Below are 24246 nucleotides of genomic sequence, written 5' to 3'. Positions count from 1 at the left end.
ATGTGTGTTCCTATTTATAAGAAGAAGAAATATAATGTTTGGGCAAACCAACTAGAATTTGAATTATTTGTTTGCACAGAATATAGAGCAGGACCAAGAATTTGGAAAGCAATATTGGAGAATCCGCATTTAACTAGAGTTAACCAAACATGCATATTGAATAGAAACAAATCCCTTCTTATATTGTCTTCTCATCATTCTACTTTTTTTTTTTTTTGAATGAAAAGGCTCTACACCATCGGTGGAGCAAACAGGAATAAACATAAGTACAACTAAAATAAAAACATCACTAACAACCCAACATGGTAAAACAACCCCTAGTCATTCTACTTCTCTGCATATATACCGTCTTTTTCGACCTTAAATTTTTTCCTTTGTTGTTAAGGTTGATTCTCAAGAAAAATAATTCGGTATTTTCATTTCATAATTTTTCTCAAGTATTGCATTAGATGGTGGTAAAGAGAGAGAGAATTGAAACTTTGAAAGAAGACGATGAAAGATGAAGAGGATAAAATTGAAAAAAAAATTGTTGACTTAGTTCAATTTTAATCAAATATAAAACTGAAACGTTTTGAAATGTTTGATAGAGGTATAAAGTATACCTTTTCCTAACCTTTTTTTTTTAATTTAGTAGTTAATAAAAAACACCGTACCATACAGTGATACAGATAGATATGGATCGAGTGGAATATGGTCACGAACAAGTAAACTACCAATAAACAAAAATTTTGAGTTGTGGTTCAGATACTGGCAACGTATATGAAAATTCCCTCCTCAACTAGATTTGCTAAAGCCTATATAACTTTATTTTTATGCCTTTCTTTGCATGGTCTCTTAGCGGTCCAACCTACTGAATCTGCTGTGGTAGGAGACAACGCTAAGCTTTCATGGAATATTCTAATTGTAAAATATCAAATTATAAATTATTTTTGTTTTCTATTTTTTCTATTTTAAAATAACTGTCACTTTGATTTTTTTTATATATATTTAAACATGAAGGTGAAAACTCAGATGCAATCTACTCCAAGTAAAGTTGATAACGGAAAGTCAATAAATAATTTGACTAATTTAACTAAATTTTCATCTAACGATTCTTAACTATTAATTTGGTCGCTTGCACTTAAGTTCCACCAAACATCAATCTACTTAGACACAAAATAGGTCTCTCTCTCTCTCTCTCTCTATATATATATATATATATCTTCTTCTTCTCCTCTAATTCTCTTTTGGTTTCATCTTCTTCTTGAATGTGTAGCAAGAACGAAACTGTGCAACAACAAATAATTTCTTTTTACTTTTCTCAACAGGGAAAGTGAAAGAGCTAGCATGCAGTGTCATTTTCTTTTCCTACAAGTCAGTTTTTACTGTGTAAATATAATAATGGTCTAATTGATTTCTATTTTCATTTAGTATCTTAATTTTCAATAGTTTTTGTTTTTAAAAATTTGTAAAAAAATATTAAAAACATAATTAAAGCAACATAGTTATGTTTTTTAATTTTTTATAAAAGTAGAAATGATTAAAAATAAAAATAGAAAAAAAGGTCTTAATATTTGTGGTAGTGGGCTTGCATATGTGGTGTGCAGTCAAACCATTTCTGGTACACTAGCATTGCCGAATGCTAAACATCCAATTATTTTTAATTTTTAGAATAAGGACAAAGCAAATCATATAAAAGCATCATATTTCAAAGGTCGGTGTAGTGATGTAGCCATTGGAAGCAACTTGTATTTACGTATATTCATCAGTCCTATATATATATATATATGGACAAATTAAATCAACTTTTTCTTTCTTTTTTTTCCCCTCTAATATCTACCAAGTAGGCCAATGTGCTTAGTATATTCGATGTTCGAAAGTATAGTAAAAATGCTTGGCATTTTAGGATGCACGAATTCACAAGCATTAATATGTTGACCATATTATGCATCATACTTTGTTGAAAATCTTTATCATGCTCCAGTGATAACTTTGAAACAAAGCATGTGGAAACAATTTGATCAACCTCATTCCTTTACTATAGTTCTATAAAATGTGTCCGAAAAATAAACACGTATTGCCAATATAAAAAGTGTCTATATAAATGTCCAATAAGATATATATGAAATTAAGTGATCTAACTTATCACAAAAGTGAGCTTAAGCGATAAAAATTGTCTCACAATTATAAAGATTAACTTTCAATTTTTGACAATGTGAAACTTAATAATATACACACATGAAAGTGTCCGACTAAATAATTCTTTATATTTAACTAATTTGGATTAGTCAAGTGGTTAGTTCATTCGTACGCTTAAATAAATGTTAGAATTCAAATGTCACCTTATATATGCAACAACATATTAGCCAGCAATAAACTCTTAAATAAAACTCAAATCTGCATGAATTAATTCTTACACTGTCAGACTAGGAGAGTACCGTAAAAAAAACAATATTTGAAAAGTAATAGAAAGATAGACTTGGCCATGAAAGGGCATAGTTGATGCATAAAAGTTAATTTTGTCGGAAAGGCTGGGAAGCTTTTAAGTGAATCTATTTACGTGCATGCACTTACATTGTCAAGTGGCATGATCATCAATCAATATCATTAGATCGTCCAAGGCACTATGTGTGGCAATGGGGGTAATACTGTAGTAGGGTAGGACATGATCATTGGATGATAATTACTGGATTCAAGAGGATTCCGATTCTTTTTTAGGACCCCATCATATCTAGGATACCTACTATCTATAGAGTCCTTTTCTCGCAACTCTATAAACTCCACCAATACTGGATGATTCCCTTTCAATGTGGTCCTTCCGTACAAGTTGAATAGCAGAGTTTGATTGACTAGTAGTAATATTAATTAGAAATCGTTTTAATATTTCAAAAAATACTAGTATTTTAATAGTTTTAGTCATTAATCTTAATCATAAAATATATATATTGTTGAAATTAATATTCTTGTACTTAAAAATTAGTTAATTTGGGTTTTGTATCAGAGCCGCGTGATATGGTATTATTGCAGAGTATACAATAAGAATTTTGTCACAAAGAAAAGTGTCTAGGTGGTCCTAAAATGGCCACAAGAGAATAAATAAAGAAAATACTTTAGCTTGAAGGTATATTAATTTAATTTGGTCCAAGAGGAGAAATTACTTTTTTTTCTTTTTCGATAATCCAAGAGGAAAATTGCTTCAAAACATGTACACTATACTCATCTATGAAGTTTTGCATTAACTAGAATAAAACTATTTTGAGATGTTATCTGAAACAGAGATGAAAATGTTATTGGGTCTAAATCATGTGCTTTTAGACGACGGTTGAGTAATATCTACAAGAGAATTCAATGACAAAATTAGCAAGAATTTTGATAGAATGTAGATAACAGGGATAAGTATTGTTTTGGTCCCTAATTTTGAGAGTCAGAATCGAAACCGTCTCTATTGTAATTTTGGATTTAAAATTATCCTTAACATTTTTTTTTGTATTAAAATCGTCCTTTTTAATAAAATTTTTTATGTTATTCCTAAACTACCCATATTATAATAATAAAAGTTATAAAATTTATAAAAAAATAAAAGAAAACGCGGTGCGCCGTTGCCGCCGCCGTCGCGTCGTCATCGGGAGACTATGCCGCTGAGCTGTCGCCGCCGATTCGACCACGCCGCTGCTCCATTGGTTCTGCTTCTTCTTCTGAATCTGTTTCCTTCTTCTTCTTGGAGCTGTCGTCACCGTCGCAAGCCAGGGAGAGAGGCTCGGCTTCCGCTCCGCTGCTCCTCGCCGCCTTGCCGTCTCTGCTTCTTGCTTCGATTTCTGTTTCTGTTTCATCTTCTACTTTTTGCTTCTGCTTGAGTGCTTTTGCTTCTGCATCTTCTTTGTTGAAGCTGGATTTGATTTGTTGAATCTGATTTTGATTTGTTGAATCTGAGGGATTACCATGTGTTCATAACACGCAGCGGAAGAAAAGAAAGTAATCCTAAAGATCTATTTTGTGTTTAAACTTTATTCTAATAATATATAGATCAAATCTAAATACCTTTAGACGCTTTAGTAAAAATTTTATTCTTCGATTGTACGAAGACTTTATGCGTATCCACACTGAGATCAACCTTTGCTGTCAACTCCTTAACCAGTGGATATCTGATCTAAATTGAGAAACCTCTTGCAACTCTTTGCACACCATAAAATTCTTCTCCAAGAATTAGACTCACATACATTTATGTGTGTAGAGGTAACGGAATAAAACCTTTGTGTTTTATTCTCAAATACCTGAGTACGCTAGTAAAAATCTTTTTCTCCTTGGATGGTACGAAGGCGCTATGCGTATCTACACCAAGACCAACATTTGCTGTCAACTCTTTGACCAATGGATATCTGATCTAAATTGAGAAACCTCTTGCAACTCTTTGCACGCCATAAAATTCTTTTCCAAGAATTAAGCTCACATACGTTTATGTGCGTAAAGGTATAAGAATAAAACTCTTGTTATTCTCTCTTGACTTTCCTGTACTCTTACGTACATATATATATTATGAGATTTGTTATTGATTTTAAATTTGATTCTCAATTCAAATTTAAATCATATCTTAAAATTTAAATCTGAATCCTTCAAATTTCATGAATCATATCATAACAATTTAAAACATAATCGATTTGGAACTCATCCAAATTTATAATTCAAATTCAGAAATAGAATAACTAATTATTCTCAAATCTCATTTAATATTCTCAATTATCATATTATTATTATATTGTTGGTGCTAGCAAAAAATATAATAATATTCAATTTGAATTAATATAATTATTTATTTGATCAAATCAAAATAATAATTAAATAATTCTACAGCAAAAATTAGAATACTCGTTAGCGTGTGACCCTATAGGTTCAATACTAAGCGGGTAATAAATTAGTCATACTAAATTTACTAATCAATGTTGGCGTCTAGCAACACTCCTCAACGACCCGATGGTATGAAGTAATATATTTTTACTAAGAACCTCAGAATAACAAAGTATAATTCCTTCCATCTTTCCAACTCTTGGTTAACACTTAGAGTATGATTTAATTGTCAAACTCTAACTTGTTACCATTATTATAATGAACTGTGAATAACCTAAGAAACTCATTTCTTCGTTCATTCAATCCCCTTGGCCAAGGTTTCATTTATTTCAGTCATTATAATCATAGATCCCAAACTCTTTACCGAGAGTTGACGGATTCCTTATTGATAAATCATTAATTCTACAAGTATTTAAATCATACCCAATATCCATTCAACTAGCACCCTAGGGTATTAGGTGTCCGAAATCAAAGTATAATAAATACATTGTTAATTACTATGACAGTCGCAGGTCAAACAAAACTCTATTACTATGTTCATCTTGAGAATATCCTATTGACAAATATACGGTAATTATAACCATTAGGAATTCTCAAAGTGAGTCAGTTCAATGGTCATATCTCTATATGCACCATCTATATATATATATAATTTAATAAATAAAATCTATTAATCTTCATCCAATGAAGACCATTATATATATATTGATCTTTCCGGATTATTAATGTCATTTTTAATAATCCAATGACCAAGAACAATTTATATTAAATAAATTATAAAAGATTTATCTCTCAATATTATGATCACTATCACAATGATAAACCTCTAAATTTAATCAATGACCTTATTATATTAACATTTTAATATAATAATAATAACAAATTATTTAACACATGATTGATTGGATTGTGGTCATACTACTTATTCTCAACAGAATCTGGATTTGAATTGTTGAATCATTGTTGGTTTTGTTCTTGTTTTGATTTCTAAATTGTTGTTGATTGATTTTATTTATTTTTTATTTCTGAATTGTTGTTGGTTCTGTTGAATCTGGTTTTTGTTCTTGTATTTTTAATTTGTTAATGGAAGAAGTTGCTGTTGTTTGGTGTTCTTGGTGTTGGTGTTGGTTGGTGTTGGTTGTGGTGTTTGTGGTGGTGGTGGTGGTGGTGGTGGTGGTGGTGGTGGTGTTGGTGTTGGTGTTGGTGTTGGTGTTGGTGGTAGAGGAGGTAATTGTGTTGGTAGTGGTGAGAGTATTTTTGGTGGTAGTGGTGGTGGATGAGGTAATTGTGCTGGTAGTGGTGAGGGTATTTTTGTCCAAAAAAATTAAAAGGACGATTTTAATACGAAAAAAACGTTAAGGATGATTTTAAATCCAAAATTACGATAGGGACGGTTTCGATTCCGACCCTCAACGTTAGGGACCAAAACAATACTTATCCTTAAATAATAAAAATACTAAACAATGTGAACAATGAATATATCGAATGTTTATTTCATTAGGTGTATGGATGATTATCCTAATATTAAAAGTTAGGTGGATAATTTGGAGGTGTAGTGTGTTTTTATTTTATTGGTGGTCGTTCATATTGTTTAAAAAAAGGGAGCCACTCAGATAAAGACGTCTAAAATGTCTTTTTCTTAAGATGTTTTTTAGTAACTAAACTTTAACACATATAATTAATTAAACCATATTATTTTTGTCAAAATTAGGCCAGACAAATTAATTTGATCGAAAAAATAGTGAATCAAATCTTGAATTAGTCTAAATTAATAATTTTTTATAGAAAATGACTACAATACCCTTATTATAAAAAATGACTAAAATACTCTTATTATATATATTAATTTTGAGAATCCTAAATTCTAATCCTTAAATTTGATTCATTATTTTTTCGGTTAAATTAATTTGTCTCACCTAATTTTGACAAAAATAACACGACTTAATTAATTATATGTGTTAAATTTTAATTAATAAAAATCAACTTTAAAAAAAGACGTTTTAAATATTTTTATCTGAATAACTCCCTTAAAAAAGTCATTAATTACTTAGTATAACACAATATTTTATGCTCATGTAGGAAAAAAAACCTTAAAATATCTTCCGAAAATTAGCTTGAGCCTTTTTCATCTGTAATACTTAAAAATCAGCAGAAATAATGCATTCTCCTTCTAAAAAGAAGAATAATTATATCTATGATTACAGCTATATAGTTATATTATTATATCAAATTTTAATTCAAGAGATGTAAAGCGTATCAAAAAAGTCTCACACTATATTTATATTTGATAGATAACATATTACACATTAAGTAAAATATATTTTTTGTTTCTAAAATTTAGCAAAAATTTTAAAAATATTTCTAAATTTTATTTTATTTTAATTTTATTTCATAAATTTTTGATTGCATTAAATATATTTTCGAAGGCTAAATTTTTAAAAAATTTAAAACCAATCTAATAATAATGTATGAAAATTATGCTTGATTTGTTTGTATTGAAGATTGTTCTTATGAAATTGTTGTTGAATAGGTCTTAAATTTTTTGAAAAATTAGCCGTCAAGAGTATATTTGATGCAAATAAAAATTTTTTGGGACAACATTAAAACAAAATAAAATTTAAAGATATTTTTAAAATTTTTGTCAAACTTCAGAGACAAAAAGTATACTTTATCCTTACATATTTTATTTCATGTAACTATGATTGTAGCGTTCAACAAAGTTTTAATAAAAAGTTGCAAGCAAGAAGCCAAAGACTATCAAACTAAAGGTTAATAGTCAAATTCGTCTTTTAAAGATTACCTATTCGTCAAATTAGTTCTCAAATGATTTTTTAGGCATATTAGTCACTGAAAGATACAACGTAAGTCAAATTGGTTCTTCACGTGTCACTATATGATTGATTGACGTGTCAAATCAATAATATCTAGCACGTCACGTGTCACTTGATATGTAAAAAAATTATTTATAATCAAAATAATCCTTAAAAATTTAAACGTAAGTCATTTTCATTCTTAAAATTTTAAAAATTAATCAAATTAGTTCTTATATGTTCAGAACTATATAATTTCATATTCTATACTTCTGAGCTTCCAAAGAAAAAGTTCAACCTTCATTTTTTTTAACAAAAAAGCTGAACACAGTAAAATAAAATTTAAAAAAATACAAATAAAAATAAAAATATACAAATATGTGTTGCTTACCATTTCTCCTTTAAATTTATCGACCTAACCAAACAACTTACACTACTTCTTGCAAACACTCTGCTAACAAAACTACTCTGCTAACAAAACTACATAACTTAAGCATATAAGACTTAATTTGATGGGAAAATTAATTATTACGAACCTCCAAGAGAGGTTAATTATTAGAAAAACTAAGGTCCAGAGTAAATAACTTAATTAAGTTATTTTTAAAAAAATATTTTAAACAATAAATGCTTATATTAAAAGTAACTTATAAATAAATTATTATGTATTTGATTTTTTAATTTTAAAAGTACTTATTTTAAAAAAAATAATAAAAAATTTTTTATTATAAAAGAAGTCTTTTTTTTTAACTTTTCATTAAATACTAAAATAGCTTTTTAGAAAGTTATAATTTTGTTTTGAAAATTATACTAGATATTAATATTATATTTTTTTTTAAGTTAAAAGTTAAAAAAAGTCATTTATGAATTTAGTCAAACAGACCTTTAATGCACAACTTTAAAATAATGATTTTTATAATAATTTTTCAAACACAAAATAATTTATTTAAAAGTTGTTATTAATAAAAATCTTAAATTTTTTTTTTCAAAAAAACTTATTTAAGAAGTTTAATTCTAAGTATACAAAAATTATTAAAACAAGACCTAAATAAATAAAAATTAAAGAGAAACACCATATAACTTAGTAAGTTGACGATAGTATCCTTCCTTTCATTTTTTTTACGGTGAACGTAAGGGGCCAAGGCCCAAAGAAACAAACGGCTAACTACTCTCTATTTGACAGGGGATTAGCTCCCCCTTTTTCTCGCGATCTATCAAAATAAAGAGATCACGCGGCGGTTTAGGGTTTGCTGTTGTTCAGCGTCTAAAGCAGAATTCTGGATTATTATTCAAGGCTTGAAGCCAGCTTGGTCTTTGGGAATGAAACAAGCAGTGATTAATTTAATCAATGGGAGCTAGCTGAGTGTAATGTGAAACACCCAAACTCTTGTTAAAAAAATTTATCAGCTGAAAAAATAAGATTGGAGGTTCTTTTTGACAGATATATATAGAAAAGAGTCAAAAGACAATAGATGTATCAGCTGATAAATAAGACTGGAGGTTCTTTTGTTTTGGGATAATCCTCCTCCAAAATCAAAATTTTCTTTGAGAATGTTAGAAGGGCTACCTTACCTCTTTGAGAATCGTCCCATTTCAATAAGAAAAAATAGAGAGATCACGCGGCCGAGAGTCTAAGAAGATGAGCCCAGATTGCTTCCCTAGGCTCCTTTTTGCCAACCAATCGAAAGCAAGCTACCAGGCCATGAGCATTGGCTCTAATGGCATATCTCCCCCCCCTCCCCCCCCCCCCTGTGATAAAAATATGTGAGGAGTGTATGGGTGTGTTGTGTACCTAGAATTGGGGCTGTCCAATCCATTGAGGTACCTAGGATTGAGGGTTATCCATTCTACCGATAAAAAAAAAAAAGCAAGCTACCATGGTCTCCCAAGCCTATTAATGCGCTCTTAATATTAATTTATTTCGAAAGGAATATTTCTTGGCGAGGACTAGAAGACGAAGATTGCACAGCAGGTCAATTCTTTATGTTTTTTTGTGATTGTATGCAATCAATTATTTTGTTAGGTAGTGTCGAACAGTTTATTGCTTTAAAACTTAATGAACAACGGTAATTTGGCAGGTAATCTATTGTTAAATCCTTATCGTTGGCCGAATATTTTTTCCGAAGTGGATTGGAAAAGTTTCAGTAAAAATTGTTACATACATTTATTTAGCAAAACAAATTCAACGATGACTATTTCTTATGTTTGGGCTCCTTGACCTGTGTTTGACAGTTTTTTCACATCTCAAAGCAGTTATGAATCTCTTCTACCATTGATGCTCTAATGCAATTCAACCAGCAATTAGATTACCACAACGGCAATTAATTGCATACATTTATTTTGTTAACTAAATTGGTGATGAATACACCAACTTCAATGATGATTGTGAAAACATTACCGGTGAAAACAACTAAACACAATGCAATTCCTTTACAAGAAAACTAATCTTGTACAGTTGTCTGAAGATGCAAAGAACTTTCAACTTCTCTTGCAGCATTAGCGTTCTGCTCAGCAACCACCTTAGATAAACCAAACATCTGAAATTCATGCAAAACAACTTACATCAGCAAATGTTAAAGAAATGTTACACAAATAATTAGGAAAACTCTAATTTGACAACCATTAGTAAAAGAACAACCAACAATTATGAGGGGGAAAAACGACGATAGAATTGTCCTCAACGTTATCCCTTAAAATTAAACTATGAGAATAATTTTGACTTCTTCTCCATAATTACTATTTACTTCTTGATGCTTGACTTGTGGTTGTCAAAGCATTTTTCAAATTTTAGGTACAGAGTACAAACCTTCTGAACTGTATTCTTAAAGCAAGTCTTGTGTTCATCCATAGAAGCATGAATGAACTCGTCAATGTGATCTTTCAAATCCTCCAAGAAAGTCGCTTCCTCGTTCTTCTTCTTTCGACACGAAGTAACAACAAATGGATTGGTTGTAGGTAAAGACTGCTTTTCAGATTGGCCTTTCTGAGTGTCCATGCTCTCTGAGATAGCAATAGTTCAAAAATTCATACCATTAACTCAATGATCATCAACGAGTATACTTTTAACATATTTTCAATCAAAATAAGTAACTAAAACATAAACTTTTAGAAGAAATACACTCGAGATAGTTTGTTTGACTTTATTCGGAAGAAGAATTTGGATTTCAATGCATAAGAAGACTCTAAAAGAAGAAATAAGACGACACTATCTATGAACAGTTAGAAACACCAACAGATGAAACTAGAAAAAACAATTCTGAGAAAAGACTTTCCCCTGTAGCATACGTACGTATAAAATCAGATATCTAGTTACCTGTTAGCTTGAAAAATGCATCAAAGAAATTAAAGGGGGCAAAGATAATGGCTTCAACCTTGAGGAGCTACCAAGGGAGTCAGGGACTTATGGCAATTAGAGTAAACTTGAGTCATCTTAATCCTAAATTCCTAATGTAATACCAACAACCTCAGAAGTTAGATGGGATTACAGGCATATATCAGTGCAAAGCATCCGGCATTATACTGGGTTCGGAGAAAGGCCACATCCAAAGAATGTAATATAGACAGCCAAACTTTACTGCAACTATCGGTAGCTAACTCCACTGTTTGAATCCATAACCTTGAGGTATAAGAGACCCCCCAAAAAAGGGGCTCTATAGGCATTGAGTTGAATACTTGAATTGAAGATTTAGCATTAAAATCAAAAGGATGCCTCATCATCCAAGTCTAATTAACATCTGCAAAAACCCGAATTCAAACCTAGTGCTACAAAATTAGTAGACTCAAATCAGCTCAGATTACCTCAGAAGCATTAATTAAGAAAAATTCACCTCGCAAAAAAAATTCATATTTGCATTTTAGGCGCGTAAAAACTCTAGGCTAACCAAGAAGTGAGAACATGCCATTTACTATTTTTGACATCAAAACAAAGCACATGCTCTTGATTTGAATGATCGAAGCAGCAGCAGCACGCATAGATTATATTATATCAGGACAAAAAGCATGAAAATTGGAAGCAATTTCTATTTCATAGCTTTCATAGGGCATATCTGGAGACCAATCCTACACACAAAAATGAAATCTTATGGGATTGCCCATAACCCTAAGCAGTGATCCTTAATAATAATTCAAGATTAAGAATATATCCAAATCTAATACCAAACCCAACCACTCAAGTAAGGCTGTGACTACAAATGCCAAAAACCATTTTCGCAAACATTAACTGCACGCTAGCAATAGATTTTTAACTATGCGAAAAGCATTCAATCAAATACACAGTATAGAGAACATTATATTAGTAAATACACAAAAAGAGCAGAGTCACAAACTGAAAAGCATTAATGCGATTGTTTGCGGAAGGATTACCCGCAGACGGAAAAGGAACGAATAAAATCGAGGAATAATGAACCCAAGCTGATTTGTAAAACTTTCGCGCCTTCTCGAGAAGATTCTTCGACAATTGTTGGGTGAATGCAAAGTGGGATTTTAGAGAGTTGTGATGTGATTACTTGCAGAAGAGGAAAGAGAGTTAACTGGACGAGAAGGCCATGGATTCCTTACTCCCCCAATTTTATAGAGGAGTACCATTAACCCATTTAAAAATATTTACAAATTGAACTCTGTTTTTTTTATTTTTAAAAAAATTGATAATTAAAATTTTACCTCCCTAGTTTTATTTTTTACATCTTTTTTCTTTCCTTTTAATCATAATTCCAGAAATGAGAGAGATGTCTCTGCTAGGGCTTTTTTCCTAGTGATTCGTGTTCTTGTTGCTGCAGCTACCACCGTCGCTGTCGCTGCTTGTACTTAGCACCGCCACCACTCCTTCTACTGCCACCACACCACACTTCCGGTCCCTCTGCGTCGTTGTGCTTTGTCTTTTCCCCTGCGAACTACTCAAGTTTCATTTTAATCATAATTTCAGAGATGAAAGAGATGTCTCTGCTAGGTCTTCTCCACTAACATTCATGTTCTTGTCACATCTCTACAGTTACCACTGTCATTGTTGTTGCCTGCATTCAGCACCGCCACTACTCCTTTTACTGCCGCCACACCACACTTCTCAGTCCCTCTGCGTTGTTGTGTGCTTCGTCTCTGCCCCTGCGAACTACTCAGGTTTTATTTTATTTTATTTTGTTTTATTACTTTTTCCGCAGTGTTTATTTTAAAGGTGGAAAAGAAAATAAAACAACTACTTTACTTCAATGGCAGATTTAAGTGTGGAAAAGAAAATGCATTGCCTTAACTGAGCATTGCAATTGCCAACAAGCACAATGAATTTTTCTTTGCAAATTTGTGATTATTAATTGGTGTCTGATTGTGTGAAGATTTCGAATCTGACTTGACTTGGAAAATTTATTCTGGAAAAAAAAGACTTGTCCCTTTGATTTAACCAAACCAACACAATTCGAATAGGAAGTATAATTTTTCCTTTCCTTTGTTTTTGATTGAATCAGAACTTTGCATCATATCATATGTATAATTTTTTCTTAACAATTTTTCTTATCTTGATATGAGGGGAGACATTCTTATACTATTACTAGGTTATAATTTCTAGTATTTTAAATTCATTATAATTACTAGCTATTGATGAGAAATTGGTGGTTAAAATTGAAACAACATAATCATTATGTGCACCATTTAAATATAGTTTCATTATATTACTACTAGAAATGCAAAATTTATGTTTTCATGATTATATCCAGTTGGACTGATCAGCAAAGAGCGGCTGCAGCGAAGGAAGGTTGGGGTTATAGATTAGTGTTCTCAGCGCAGCTGGTAATTTGCCAAATCTATGTTTCTTTCTGTTAGTCGCAACTCTCTTTTTCTCAATCATGATGTTTTGTATGTTTGATCATTTCCTCACGGCTTGGAAGCTTGGAGTATTTCTTGCGGTAGATGCGTCATATCTCGGTGTGCAGCAAATTGGTCGCTATATCCAGGATATCAGGAGTCATTAGGGTTACTATGGTTTGCTTGAACATGAAGTGACTAACCCTTTTTGTTAAACAGTGTTGCTTGTCATGGATGAGAATATAGAGGAGACAGTAGGCTAAGGAAACCAATTTTGTGTTCTGATGACCAACCATTGCAAGAGCCTTATAGCATATCTGTCTTTTAGTGGTTTTCAACTTTTCATAGATTTTGAGTTTTTCTCATCTTAATTCTTTTGGTGGCTTGTAAATACAAGTTTGATTGGGAAGTCCTTTTAATTTTGGGTCTCTTGTATGATAATGTTGTCATATTAATTTCAGAATTTAATTCAATATGCTATCTCTTAAATCGAGTACAAATTTACAACAAATTAATCTTTTAAGTTGTAGGATTAAAAGATACCGTAAAAAAGAAAATACAATACATGCCACAAACTGCACGAAAAGAGGTGATTTAGTACATTACTCATAAAAAAAGGCACAATTAAATCTAATCATTACCAATTTCTATTTTTTTTTTAATATTAAAGATCGATTTCCAAGTATTCTCTTTTCCTTTTGTTGAAATTAAGCACAAATAAATTTAGTCATGAATTAAAACAGGTTAGAATGATTCTGCTTATAACAATCAGTGTGTTCCTAAGCTAGTTAAGATCTTTACAAGACCGTGTATTTGTTATTTGTTAATACACAAAAGGGGGCAGTGCTAAAACAACTAACCAACCAAACCTAAATCTATATATACAAGTTCATCAAGGTTACATAAATGGTAGGTAGCTCTTGCCTCTACTTTGTTCCTTGCAAGGGGTCCAAATCAATTTGCTAACATCAACCTCAAGACCCCCTCTACCAGCAGCTTTAAGATGGCAATCAAGAACCTTAGGATCTGCACAAATAAGATGATGTCCTTTCCTGTATTGGATCAATTCTAGGCTCTGAAGAGTTGTCAATGTATCTTCGGCTTTAATGGCAGTCATATCACTTAGTTCCTGCAGAAACGCAACTTTCTCAGTAACAATATAACATGCGTTCTATGAAATAAAATTATTATACAGATGCTTACCTTGATGGAAATGTTACCCTTATGCTTTTTCAGAATGTCCAAGAGAACTCTGGTCCAATATCCTGTGTAGCTTAGCAGTCCAAAATCTGAAAGGGGTCTTTCTGGCGTGCCAACTTTGCCCTCCTTCTTGGAAAGTTCATATGTTGTTCAATATTTGAAATTAGAATCGATGAAATCTACAAAAATGTGTGTGCGCATCCATGTGAGAAGGATAGAGGAGGGGGAGAGAGCGCTTACAGAAGGCTATTAGAAATTTTTAATAGGATTTCTCGGAATGTTTTTCCTTTATGATAAAAGGTAGTCAATATCAACACCAGTATTGTTCATGTAAAGTAAATACGAAGAAATAAGTGCAACAAAACCACAAGGCATAAGTATGGAGGAGAAATAAGATATTTAAATTAAAACAATGTCCAATGTCAAGTTTCACCAATTACAAAGCATCACAGGCTTCTCAGAAGAGATGAAAGAATTGGGCTAGCAAATTAAAAAATATAAATACTGAAATATCTCATGACAACCTGAAATGATTAGAGCCAAGTATTATTTACCTTAGAGAAATAGCCAACCATGTGGCATCCTAGATCATCACATTCACACAAAATATAGAACAGAAATAGGTCTACATCATAATAGAGGGTCTTTTGATCAAGAAACAACTTTGCCAAATAATACAGATTCTGGCCATAAACCTTGTTCTTCTTCCCGTCATTAAAAGTAATCACAACGTTGCAAGAAATAAGGAATTGAGTTTGGATATAAAAAAATATCAATCATAGTGGCCTAGGATAAAACTTACCATAGGAAGAGAAAAATGAATAGATGATAAACTTATATTAATAATAACAAAAAACATTACTGTAAATATACCTCAAACATTGACAGGGTACCACTTCTGTATATTTCATCACCAGGGGGATGCTTAAGATCACATTTTCTCTGCACGAACAGGAACCAATGTTGTTACATGGGCTCAAAAAGGCATATAAATTATACATATGATATGATGCAAAGTTCTGATTCAATCAAAAACAAAGGAAAGGAAAAATTGCACTTCCTATTCGAATTGTGTTGGTTTGGTTAAATCAAAGGGACAAGTTTTTTTTTTCAGAATAAATTTTCCAAGTCAAGTCAGATTCGAAATCTTCCCACAATCAGACACCAATTAATAATCACAAATTTGCAAAGAAAAATTCATTGTGCTTGTTGGCAATTGCAATGCTCAGTTAAGGCAATGCATTTTCTTTTCCACACTTAAATCTGCCATTGAAGTGAAGTAGTTGTTTTATTTTCTTTTCCACCTTTAAAATAAACACTGCGGAAAAAAGTAATAAAACAAAATAAAGTAAAATGAAACCTGAGTAGTTCGCAGGGGCAGAGACGAAGCACACAACAACGCAGAGGGACTGGGAAGTGTGGTGTGGCGGCAGTAGAAGGAGTAGTGGCGGTGCTGAGTGCAGGCAGCAACAATGACAGTAGTAACTGTAGAGATGTGACAAGAACATGAATGTTAATGGAGAAGACCTAGCAGAGACATCTCTTTCATCTCTGAAATTATGATTAAAATGAAACCTGAGTAGTTCGCAGGGGAAATGACAAAGCACAACAACGCAGAGGGATCGGAAGTGTGGTGTGGTGGCAGTAGAAGGAGTGGTGGCGGTGCTAAGTACAAGCAGCGACAGCGACGGTGGTAGCTACAGCAACAAGAACACGAATCACTAAGAAAAAAGTCCTGGCAAAGACATCTCTCTCATTTCTGGAATTATGATTAAAAGGAAAGGAAAAAGATGTAAAAAATAAAACTAGGGAGGCAAAATTTTAATTATCAATTTTTTTAAAAATAAAAAAAACGGAATTCAATTTGTAAATATTTTTAAATAGGTTAATGGTACTCCTCCATAAAATGGGGAGTAAGGAATCCATGGCCGGACGAGAAAGCCCAAATACAAGGGACTAGTAATCCTTTTCCTGTAAACAATGGGCTGATTTTTACAAGAGTTTAATTTTGACCTTCTTTTAGAATTCTTTAAAAAAAAAGTTTGATTTTGATGGATGTATAAATTATTTTACACCATTGTTTAATCATTTTTTATTCAAGAGAGTGAACCACCAACTGACATAGAAAAATTTTAAGACAGCTTAATATTGGTAGGAGAATTAGGAAAGTTGGTTGAGACATAAATACTAGAATTGCAACAGCATTAAATTATGTTAAGGAAAAAAATTTCTCACAAGAAAATGTAGCGCTTAATCTAAATTTTTTTGACAAGTTCAAAATTTTGGTGAGGCAACAGAAAATAACAAATGATTTTAACAAAAAATTTTTTGAAGTAGAAGAAACTCAACACAATAAAGTGAAACAAAAAAAACATGTAAAATTGTACAACACCAGCTTACATCTTAAAGGATTTAACAATCTCTAGTCATCTTCGACATTGTCATCAACAACTAAGGGTATGTTTGGCAAACACGTTAGGGAGGAGAGAAGTGCGTTTGAGCTTTTTGAAAGTTTCACTTTTATGTTTGGGCATTTTTATCTTCCTAGACGCAGAATTGATTCTGCTTCTGAACACACATTCAGGAGAAGCTAAAATTTGTAACTTCTGCGTTTCACGTTCATGGTTGCTTATTATCTTTGGAAAATTAGGTGAAAATTTTATTTCTTTTTTACCAACCTTATCCTTCATTTTCTTCTATTTTTTGTAATTCTTCCTACTTTTTCATAGTTCTTCGTTCCATTTTTTTTTCATTAAAATAGTTCAGATTTATTTTAATCACTGGCAAATTGAATATTTTAATTTTTTTATTATTTTTAATACTCATTTTCATATTTTAATTTTTATGTTTTTTATTTATTTTTTACTTATATTTTTTTATTTATATGATAAATATTTTATATTATTTGTGTAGTGTTCTGATTTTTTATGTTATATTTTTATGAGTTTTTTTTATCATTTATTATACTATTTTTTATATGTATATTTTTTATGAAATCTTTTTTTTTATTTGTCTTTGTTCATATGATTTTTTATTTATTTTATTGTATTTCTTTTATTCATACGACAAATGTTGTTGAAATTTTTTTATGATATTTTTATTATTTTTTTGTTCATATGAATTCTTTTTTTTCTATCCTTTATTACATTATATTTATATTGTGTATGAAATTTTTTTATTTTTTATTTGATTTTATTCATACGAATTTTATTTACTTCTTATTGTATTTTTTTGTTCATATGATATATGTTGTTGATTTTATGAAATTTTTATTATTTCTTATTTATATGATTTTTTTTCTATTCTTTGATACACTCTATTTTTGTTTTGTGTTAATTTTTTTATTTTATTCTGACTTTGTAAGATTTATAACTGTAATTATTATATACTACGTTTATTATCAAAATTTTGTATAATATAAATTATGATCCTATAAAAAAAAGACAAAATAAATAAAAAATAATTATAAGTAATAATAAAGTCATAAATAATGAAAATTTATAGTCCAAAATAATACTAAATTAAAGAGTACTAACAATACTAAAAAAATTATAGAATATTTTCTTTTTGTTTGACATTATAAAATTTATAGTACTCTCTTTCATATTTTTTTTTGAAAGAGAGAAGCTCAACACAACAAGTGAAGCGAAACAACATAAGAATCAGTGAATATCATAAAGCAATCTAAGTAACTCCTATCAACACTAATGCTCTCCGGCATTGCCATCAACAAAAAAAATGATCTACACCTAACCACTCCTTATGGTTCATGAAGGACATATGAATGATCTCGTCAACCCCTCTTCCTTTATTCTGAAAAATTCTTCGGTTCCTTTCTAGCCAGATGTTCCATGTAATCGCACAAAATCCCATCAACCACCTCTTGCGCTCCACCTTGCTAGCTGATATCTCAGTCCAACTTATGAAATGTTCTTTTAACGTCCCCGGGCAAGACCATAGCCTCCCGACAAATGATAACCAAGCACACCAAACCTGCCAAGAAAAATCACAACCAAGGAACAAGTGGTGACTATATTCAATGTTCTTGTTACAAAACACACATACAACATCTTCGTGGTGGATAACTCCCAACCGACTCAGTCTCTCCTTCGTATTGACCCTACCAGTCAACACAAACCAGACAAATAGTTCAACTCTTGGTGGAACTAAACCTTTCCAGATTGTCTTTGTAAAGTTGTAGCTTGTTATGTCCTCCGGAATGATGTCCTCCTGTAGTACCTGCAAAAAAGAGTTAGTAGAAAAGACCCCTTGTTTATCAAATTTCCATACAATTCTATCCTCACTGCCATAATCCAATTTGACCAGCCTTAATACATCATGCAACTGGTTCACTAGATTCAACTCCCATTGGAATAGCTCTCGCCTCCATTGGAGGTTCCATATCCACTCAGCCCCATTCCAAAACCCGCAATCCCCTATAACAGATCCTCTTTGGTTTGAAACTGAGAAAAGTCTCGGAAATTGATCTTTCAGAGCACCACCACGTAACCAGACATCCTCCCAGAATCGAGTCCCTCTTCCATCACCCACCTCCATAGCTAACCCAGTAATCATCTTTTGTCTTACTTGCTGATTCTTGAACTGTATCTGGCAAATATCCTTCCATGGGCCCCCCTTAATGGGTAAAACCTGAGAGGACAACAGCACACTTGGGTTCAGGTTATTACACGAACAAACCACCTTCTTCCACAGCGGACAATCCTCCTTAGAAAAGCGCCACCACCACTTAAAAAGAAGGGCTGTATTTCGCAACATGGCATCCCCAACACCCAACCCACCAAGCTTTTTAGGCGCCTGCACCACCTCCCACTTTACCAGAGCCATACCATTCCTACCATCCTCCTTACTCCATAAAAACCTTCTCTGTAAGGAAATAAGTTTCTCCGCAACAGCCTTCGGCATCTTATACATGCTTAAATAATATACTGGGAGGCTATTTAGTACGGATTTAATGAGCACCAACTTACCGGCTTTGTTAAGGACTTTGGCTTTCCAAAGGCTGAGTTTTTCCTCCACCTTGTCAATGATTGGCTTCCAAGTCTTCACCAACCTTGGATTAGCTCCTAGCGAGATCCCCAAGTATTTTGCTGGAAGGGAGGCTTCCTTGCAACCCAGCACGCAACACATACGCTGAACCCACTGAGCATCACAGTTAATAGGAATCAAGCTAGATTTATCAAAGTTGATGCTTAGCCCCGACATCAGCTCAAAACATCGAAGAATCCTCCTGTAGTTCTTGATTGTCTCTTCCTCTGGAGGACAGAATAAAATGGTATCATCTGCGAACTGAAGATGCGACAGCTCAACCTGATCTCTACCTATCAGTAGTGGAGATATGCGTCTGTTTCTAACCGCCTGCCCAAGCATCCTATGTAACACATCAACGACAAGGACAAACAAGAAAGGAGACAGTGGGTCACCTTGTCGTAGACCGCTTTCCATCTTAAACGGCTTGGAAGGTGAACCGTTTATCAAGACTGACATAGAGCAAGTACTGATGCACTCCATAACCCACCCCCTCCACCTTCTTCCAAACCCCATTTTCTGTAGAACAAAATCCACGAAGCTCCACTTTACTCTATCGTATGCCTTCTGGAAGTCTAACTTTATTATCACCGCTTCCTTTCTTCTCAGTTTAAGCCATTGAACAGTTTCGCAAGCAATAAGAGCCCCGTCATGGATTTTCCTGCCCTTAACAAAAGCACTCTGTGTCTCACCTACAAGTTGTGGCATTATTGTTCGCATTCTCCTAACCAGCATCTTAGAGATGACTTTGTATACACACCCGACCATACTGATAGGCCTAAGGTCCTTGATTTCCTTTGCTCCAGTAAACTTAGGAGCCAAAGCAACCCAAGTGAGATTAGTATCCGCCGGTAACCTGGAGGACTGGAAGAAGTCCAACACCGCTCCCGTGAACTCAGAACCAATTTCATCCCAACACTTCTTTATGAAGTTCATGTTATAGCCGTCACAACCAGGAGCCTTTGATGAGTCACAATCCCACACTGCTTCTCTAACCTCCTCAAGGGTCGGCTGTATCTCCAGAGCCAAAGCATCAGCCTCACTGATCTTCTCTACCAGACCATCTCTAAACCCCACCAATGGCGACTTCTCCTGGTGGTACAAGTCTTTGTAGAAGTCCCTTATTGCAATCTTGATTCTAGCTTGATTCCTAATCAATCTTCCATTAATAACCAATGCATCAACCCTGTTGTTTCTCCTTCTCGCCGAAGCTATGTTGTGGAAGTACCTTGTGTTTTTATCTATGTCCCTGGCATGTCTTGATCGCGACATCTGCTTCCAATGTAACTCTTTTCTAACATACCACTTCGAACAACATGTCACAAGCGCTTTCCTTCTTGCCTCCACCGTTTCATCATAAGTCCCATTACCCACCATGTCATCAATCTTCTTAATCTCTTCCTCCAACGGCAGAATTTTGTTGTCCATGTCTCCAAACTTGTCTTTATGCCATCTTCTCAAAGGACCTGCCAAAGCCTTCAGCTTATCCGTGAATTGCATCTCTTGTAACCCTCTCCATTCCTCCTTTACCATTCTTAAGAAACCTTCATGTGTAAACCACGAGTCAAGACTTCTGAACGGTCTAGGGCCATCTCTCAATCTCTTATCTTCCACTATAAGAGGACAGTGGTCTGACAGTCCCCTTGGACCACCTCGTAATCGAGTCTCCGGGAACTTTTCTACCCACTCCAAGCTAACCAAAGCCCTGTCAATACGGCTACAAGAACGTCCTCTGAACCAGGTGAACTTACGGTCATTAATCGGCAAATCCACTAAACCCATGTCTTGTATCCAGTTCTTGAAATCCTCCGCCGACAAAGATAAGCGATCAGTACCTCTCCTTTCTTCAACATGTAAAATCTCGTTAAAGTCCCCTATGAAACAACAGGGAACCTGGCATAATCCAGCTATGTAACTCAGCTCCTCCCACACAACAAGCTTCTCATCTCTAGCATGTGCACCATAAACTAATATAAAAGCACAATTAAAATTATTCTGCAACAGAGTTCCTTCAACACACAACCATCTCTCACTTTTATAGCAATTTCTAACATTAAAAAAGCCCTCATCCCATATTAGCAACAATCCGCCAGATGCACCAGTAGCCTCAACATATTCCCAACCAACACAACTATCCCCCCATATTCTTGAAATATCAAATCTAGTCACTGACGGTCTTTTAGTCTCTACCAAACCTAGCATGTTTAATCTATATTTTCTTTTTAAGTCCTTCACCATTCTCAGTTTCCCGTCACCCCTCAACCCCCTAACATTCCAAGAACTAATAATCATTTTAAATAAATACTGCACACCTTTTTTTGTGTTTTGGGCCTGCTTCGTCTAGCTTTTGCCTTCTGTTTTGCCAGTCTTTTCTTCCGAGCTATTTCTTCATTCTGTTGTTGAAGTACTGCCATAATATCCTCTTCTTCATCATATAGTTCAGCCCCTGACTCCTTTGCCAATTCCCAAACCCTTTTGTTTTCTATCAGCTGGTCCTTCAATTTTGAACTCTCACTGTCGCTGACTTCATTGACATTTGCAATCTTGCTGTCCTCCTTGCTATCCTTATCATCACTGAGTTCATTTTGGTCCTGAAGCTCCGGTAAAGTTCGGTGGCAAGTCACTTCAAATTCAGGCGCTTTACAGTCATTCCGTTGGACTCCGTCACTGTTCTCATAAGAAGCATCATTACAGTGTCCGTTATTCTGTCCCTCATCTCTACCGTTAGACCCTCGGGCCGGTTCAGGCACCCCAACAACTATTAGTTTACTGCAGCCTACCTCCATTACCAGATCTCCGCTATTCCTATACTTCCTTCGCCTATCATCAGGATCCAAGTCGGAGTTCTCAGCTGATTCACATGGTTCGGCTTCCATGGGGGTCGTCGGAATCGTCATCAGCCCATCACCGCCGCCGTCCATCCCGGTTCCTCGCCGCTGCCTCGGACCTGTCCTACCCGCCAACACGCCGCAGCTTCCAGCTTCAGGGCATGGCCGTAGCCTGGGTCCCATGCCTCCCACGATAGGGCGCACCTCGTGCGCGGCTGCAGCATGGCATAACGCATCTCCACGCTGCGAAGCACTTCCTTCCTGACCCGTTCCCATGCAACCCGGCCCAGTAGCAGTTTCCGTGGCTCCATGATATTGCAATGAAGTAAGTTTTGGTTCGTGGCCCAACAAGGGTCTGCTGCTGATTGTATGTTCGCTGGGCCCATGGCTTGATTTTTGGCTAGCAGGCCTTGGACATTCCTTTGCTAGCCCAATAGTCTTGCAGCAATAATTCCATGATACCGTTACTTCTGAATCACCTTTTGTACTCTCCTCATATCCCAGTAAATCAGCTGAACCATGAATGCCATAATTATGAGGATAATATGTTACTAATTTCATTTGATCGGGGCTTAAATATTCATAATTCCATTCGTTCAAAATTTTTTCTGAAATTACCAATCTGTCCTTGTCTTCAACCTCCTCATGTTGTCTCTCCATTATCACTTCTGCAGCCTGATCTGTACAGTTCGTCGGATTTATTGATTTTTCCGACCACCTAACTGCGTCACCACAAGCTCTTGTACATATATACTCCTGTTGTTCACAACTGACTGCTTCGCCTTCCACAGATCCTGCTTGACAATTCATCCCAAAAATTTCACGTCCCACTTCTTTTACCAACACGTCAAAGCCACTGGTGCCAATCGTGATATGGACCCATTCATTGATCACGTCTAACACACAGGTATCAATTTGGATTCGGCCAACACTAAAGGACTGGCACGATTCCGTCACTTCATCGCATCCAACCACCTCACCCCATTGGTTTCCTATTATACTAAATGTATCCACGGACCACGCATGCAACGGAACCCCAAAGCATTCCAACCAAACTCTTCGAGTCTCACTCTTCTCCGACTCATCCCATCTCCATACCCTATGAAACAACTGTAGCAAACTATTCATTTTGAATGTGTAAGCCTCCTCCGCATTCAGTAAACTGTCAAAGGTCAACAACACTTTATATGCTCCCATTTCTCGCATCTGAATGACTTGAGGAAAGTTCTTCGCAACTAATTCCTTCAAAGATCTATAGTCAATCGCTTTCGTCGTTCCACCTACTAGGCTTCTCTGCAACCAGACCAAGTTTTCTGTCGCCACCCCCACTTCCACCTTTTTTGTCCACCGATTCTTGTGCGGATCATGGAGTGTTTTCTCCTTAGTTAGATCTGTAGCAGCGGCCACTGAATCTTTCTGTTTCTCTTCTCCTTCTGGTGGTTGCTGACCTCGTGGCTGCACAGTGTTCATTTCCTTCACAGCAGTCTCTCTTTCATATTTTTAATTTTTTTATTGTATTTATTTTATTTATATGATAAATAATTTTTTTATATTATTTTTGTTAGTGTTCTGATTTTGCATATATATAAAAAATTATTTAAATTGATGTCTCTTTTAGTAATTTTTCATCTAAAAGTGATTTTGAGTAGTATAATCCAAACAACATTTATTTTACTACAATCAATTTTGATATAAAGATTGCCAAACATAAATCATGTTAACTCAAACTTACTTTTTATCAAAATCAATTTTAT

At 34.0% G+C, this 24246-nt stretch overlaps 1 protein-coding gene across 1 annotated transcript; it reads right to left on the bottom strand.

Annotated features, from left to right (window-relative positions):
- Window positions 1-9720: 9720 nt before the first annotated feature.
- On the bottom strand, window positions 9721-12190 carry LOC107495011 (uncharacterized). Its single transcript, XM_021125269.2, has 3 exons — window positions 11991-12190; window positions 10435-10628; window positions 9721-10165 (listed from the first exon to the last, which is right to left on the bottom strand). Exons 2-3 carry the CDS (start codon window positions 10621-10623, stop codon window positions 10070-10072), a joined length of 285 nt encoding a protein of 94 aa, XP_020980928.1. The 5' UTR covers window positions 10624-10628; window positions 11991-12190; the 3' UTR covers window positions 9721-10069.
- Between the last annotated feature and the right edge of the window lie 12056 nt (window positions 12191-24246).

Source organism: Arachis duranensis, chromosome 6 (genome assembly GCF_000817695.3).
Source record: "Arachis duranensis cultivar V14167 chromosome 6, aradu.V14167.gnm2.J7QH, whole genome shotgun sequence".
NCBI classification, from domain to species: domain Eukaryota; kingdom Viridiplantae; phylum Streptophyta; class Magnoliopsida; order Fabales; family Fabaceae; genus Arachis; species Arachis duranensis.
Note: the sequence above shows the minus strand (reverse complement) of the source record. Positions and strands in the feature narration are given on the sequence as shown.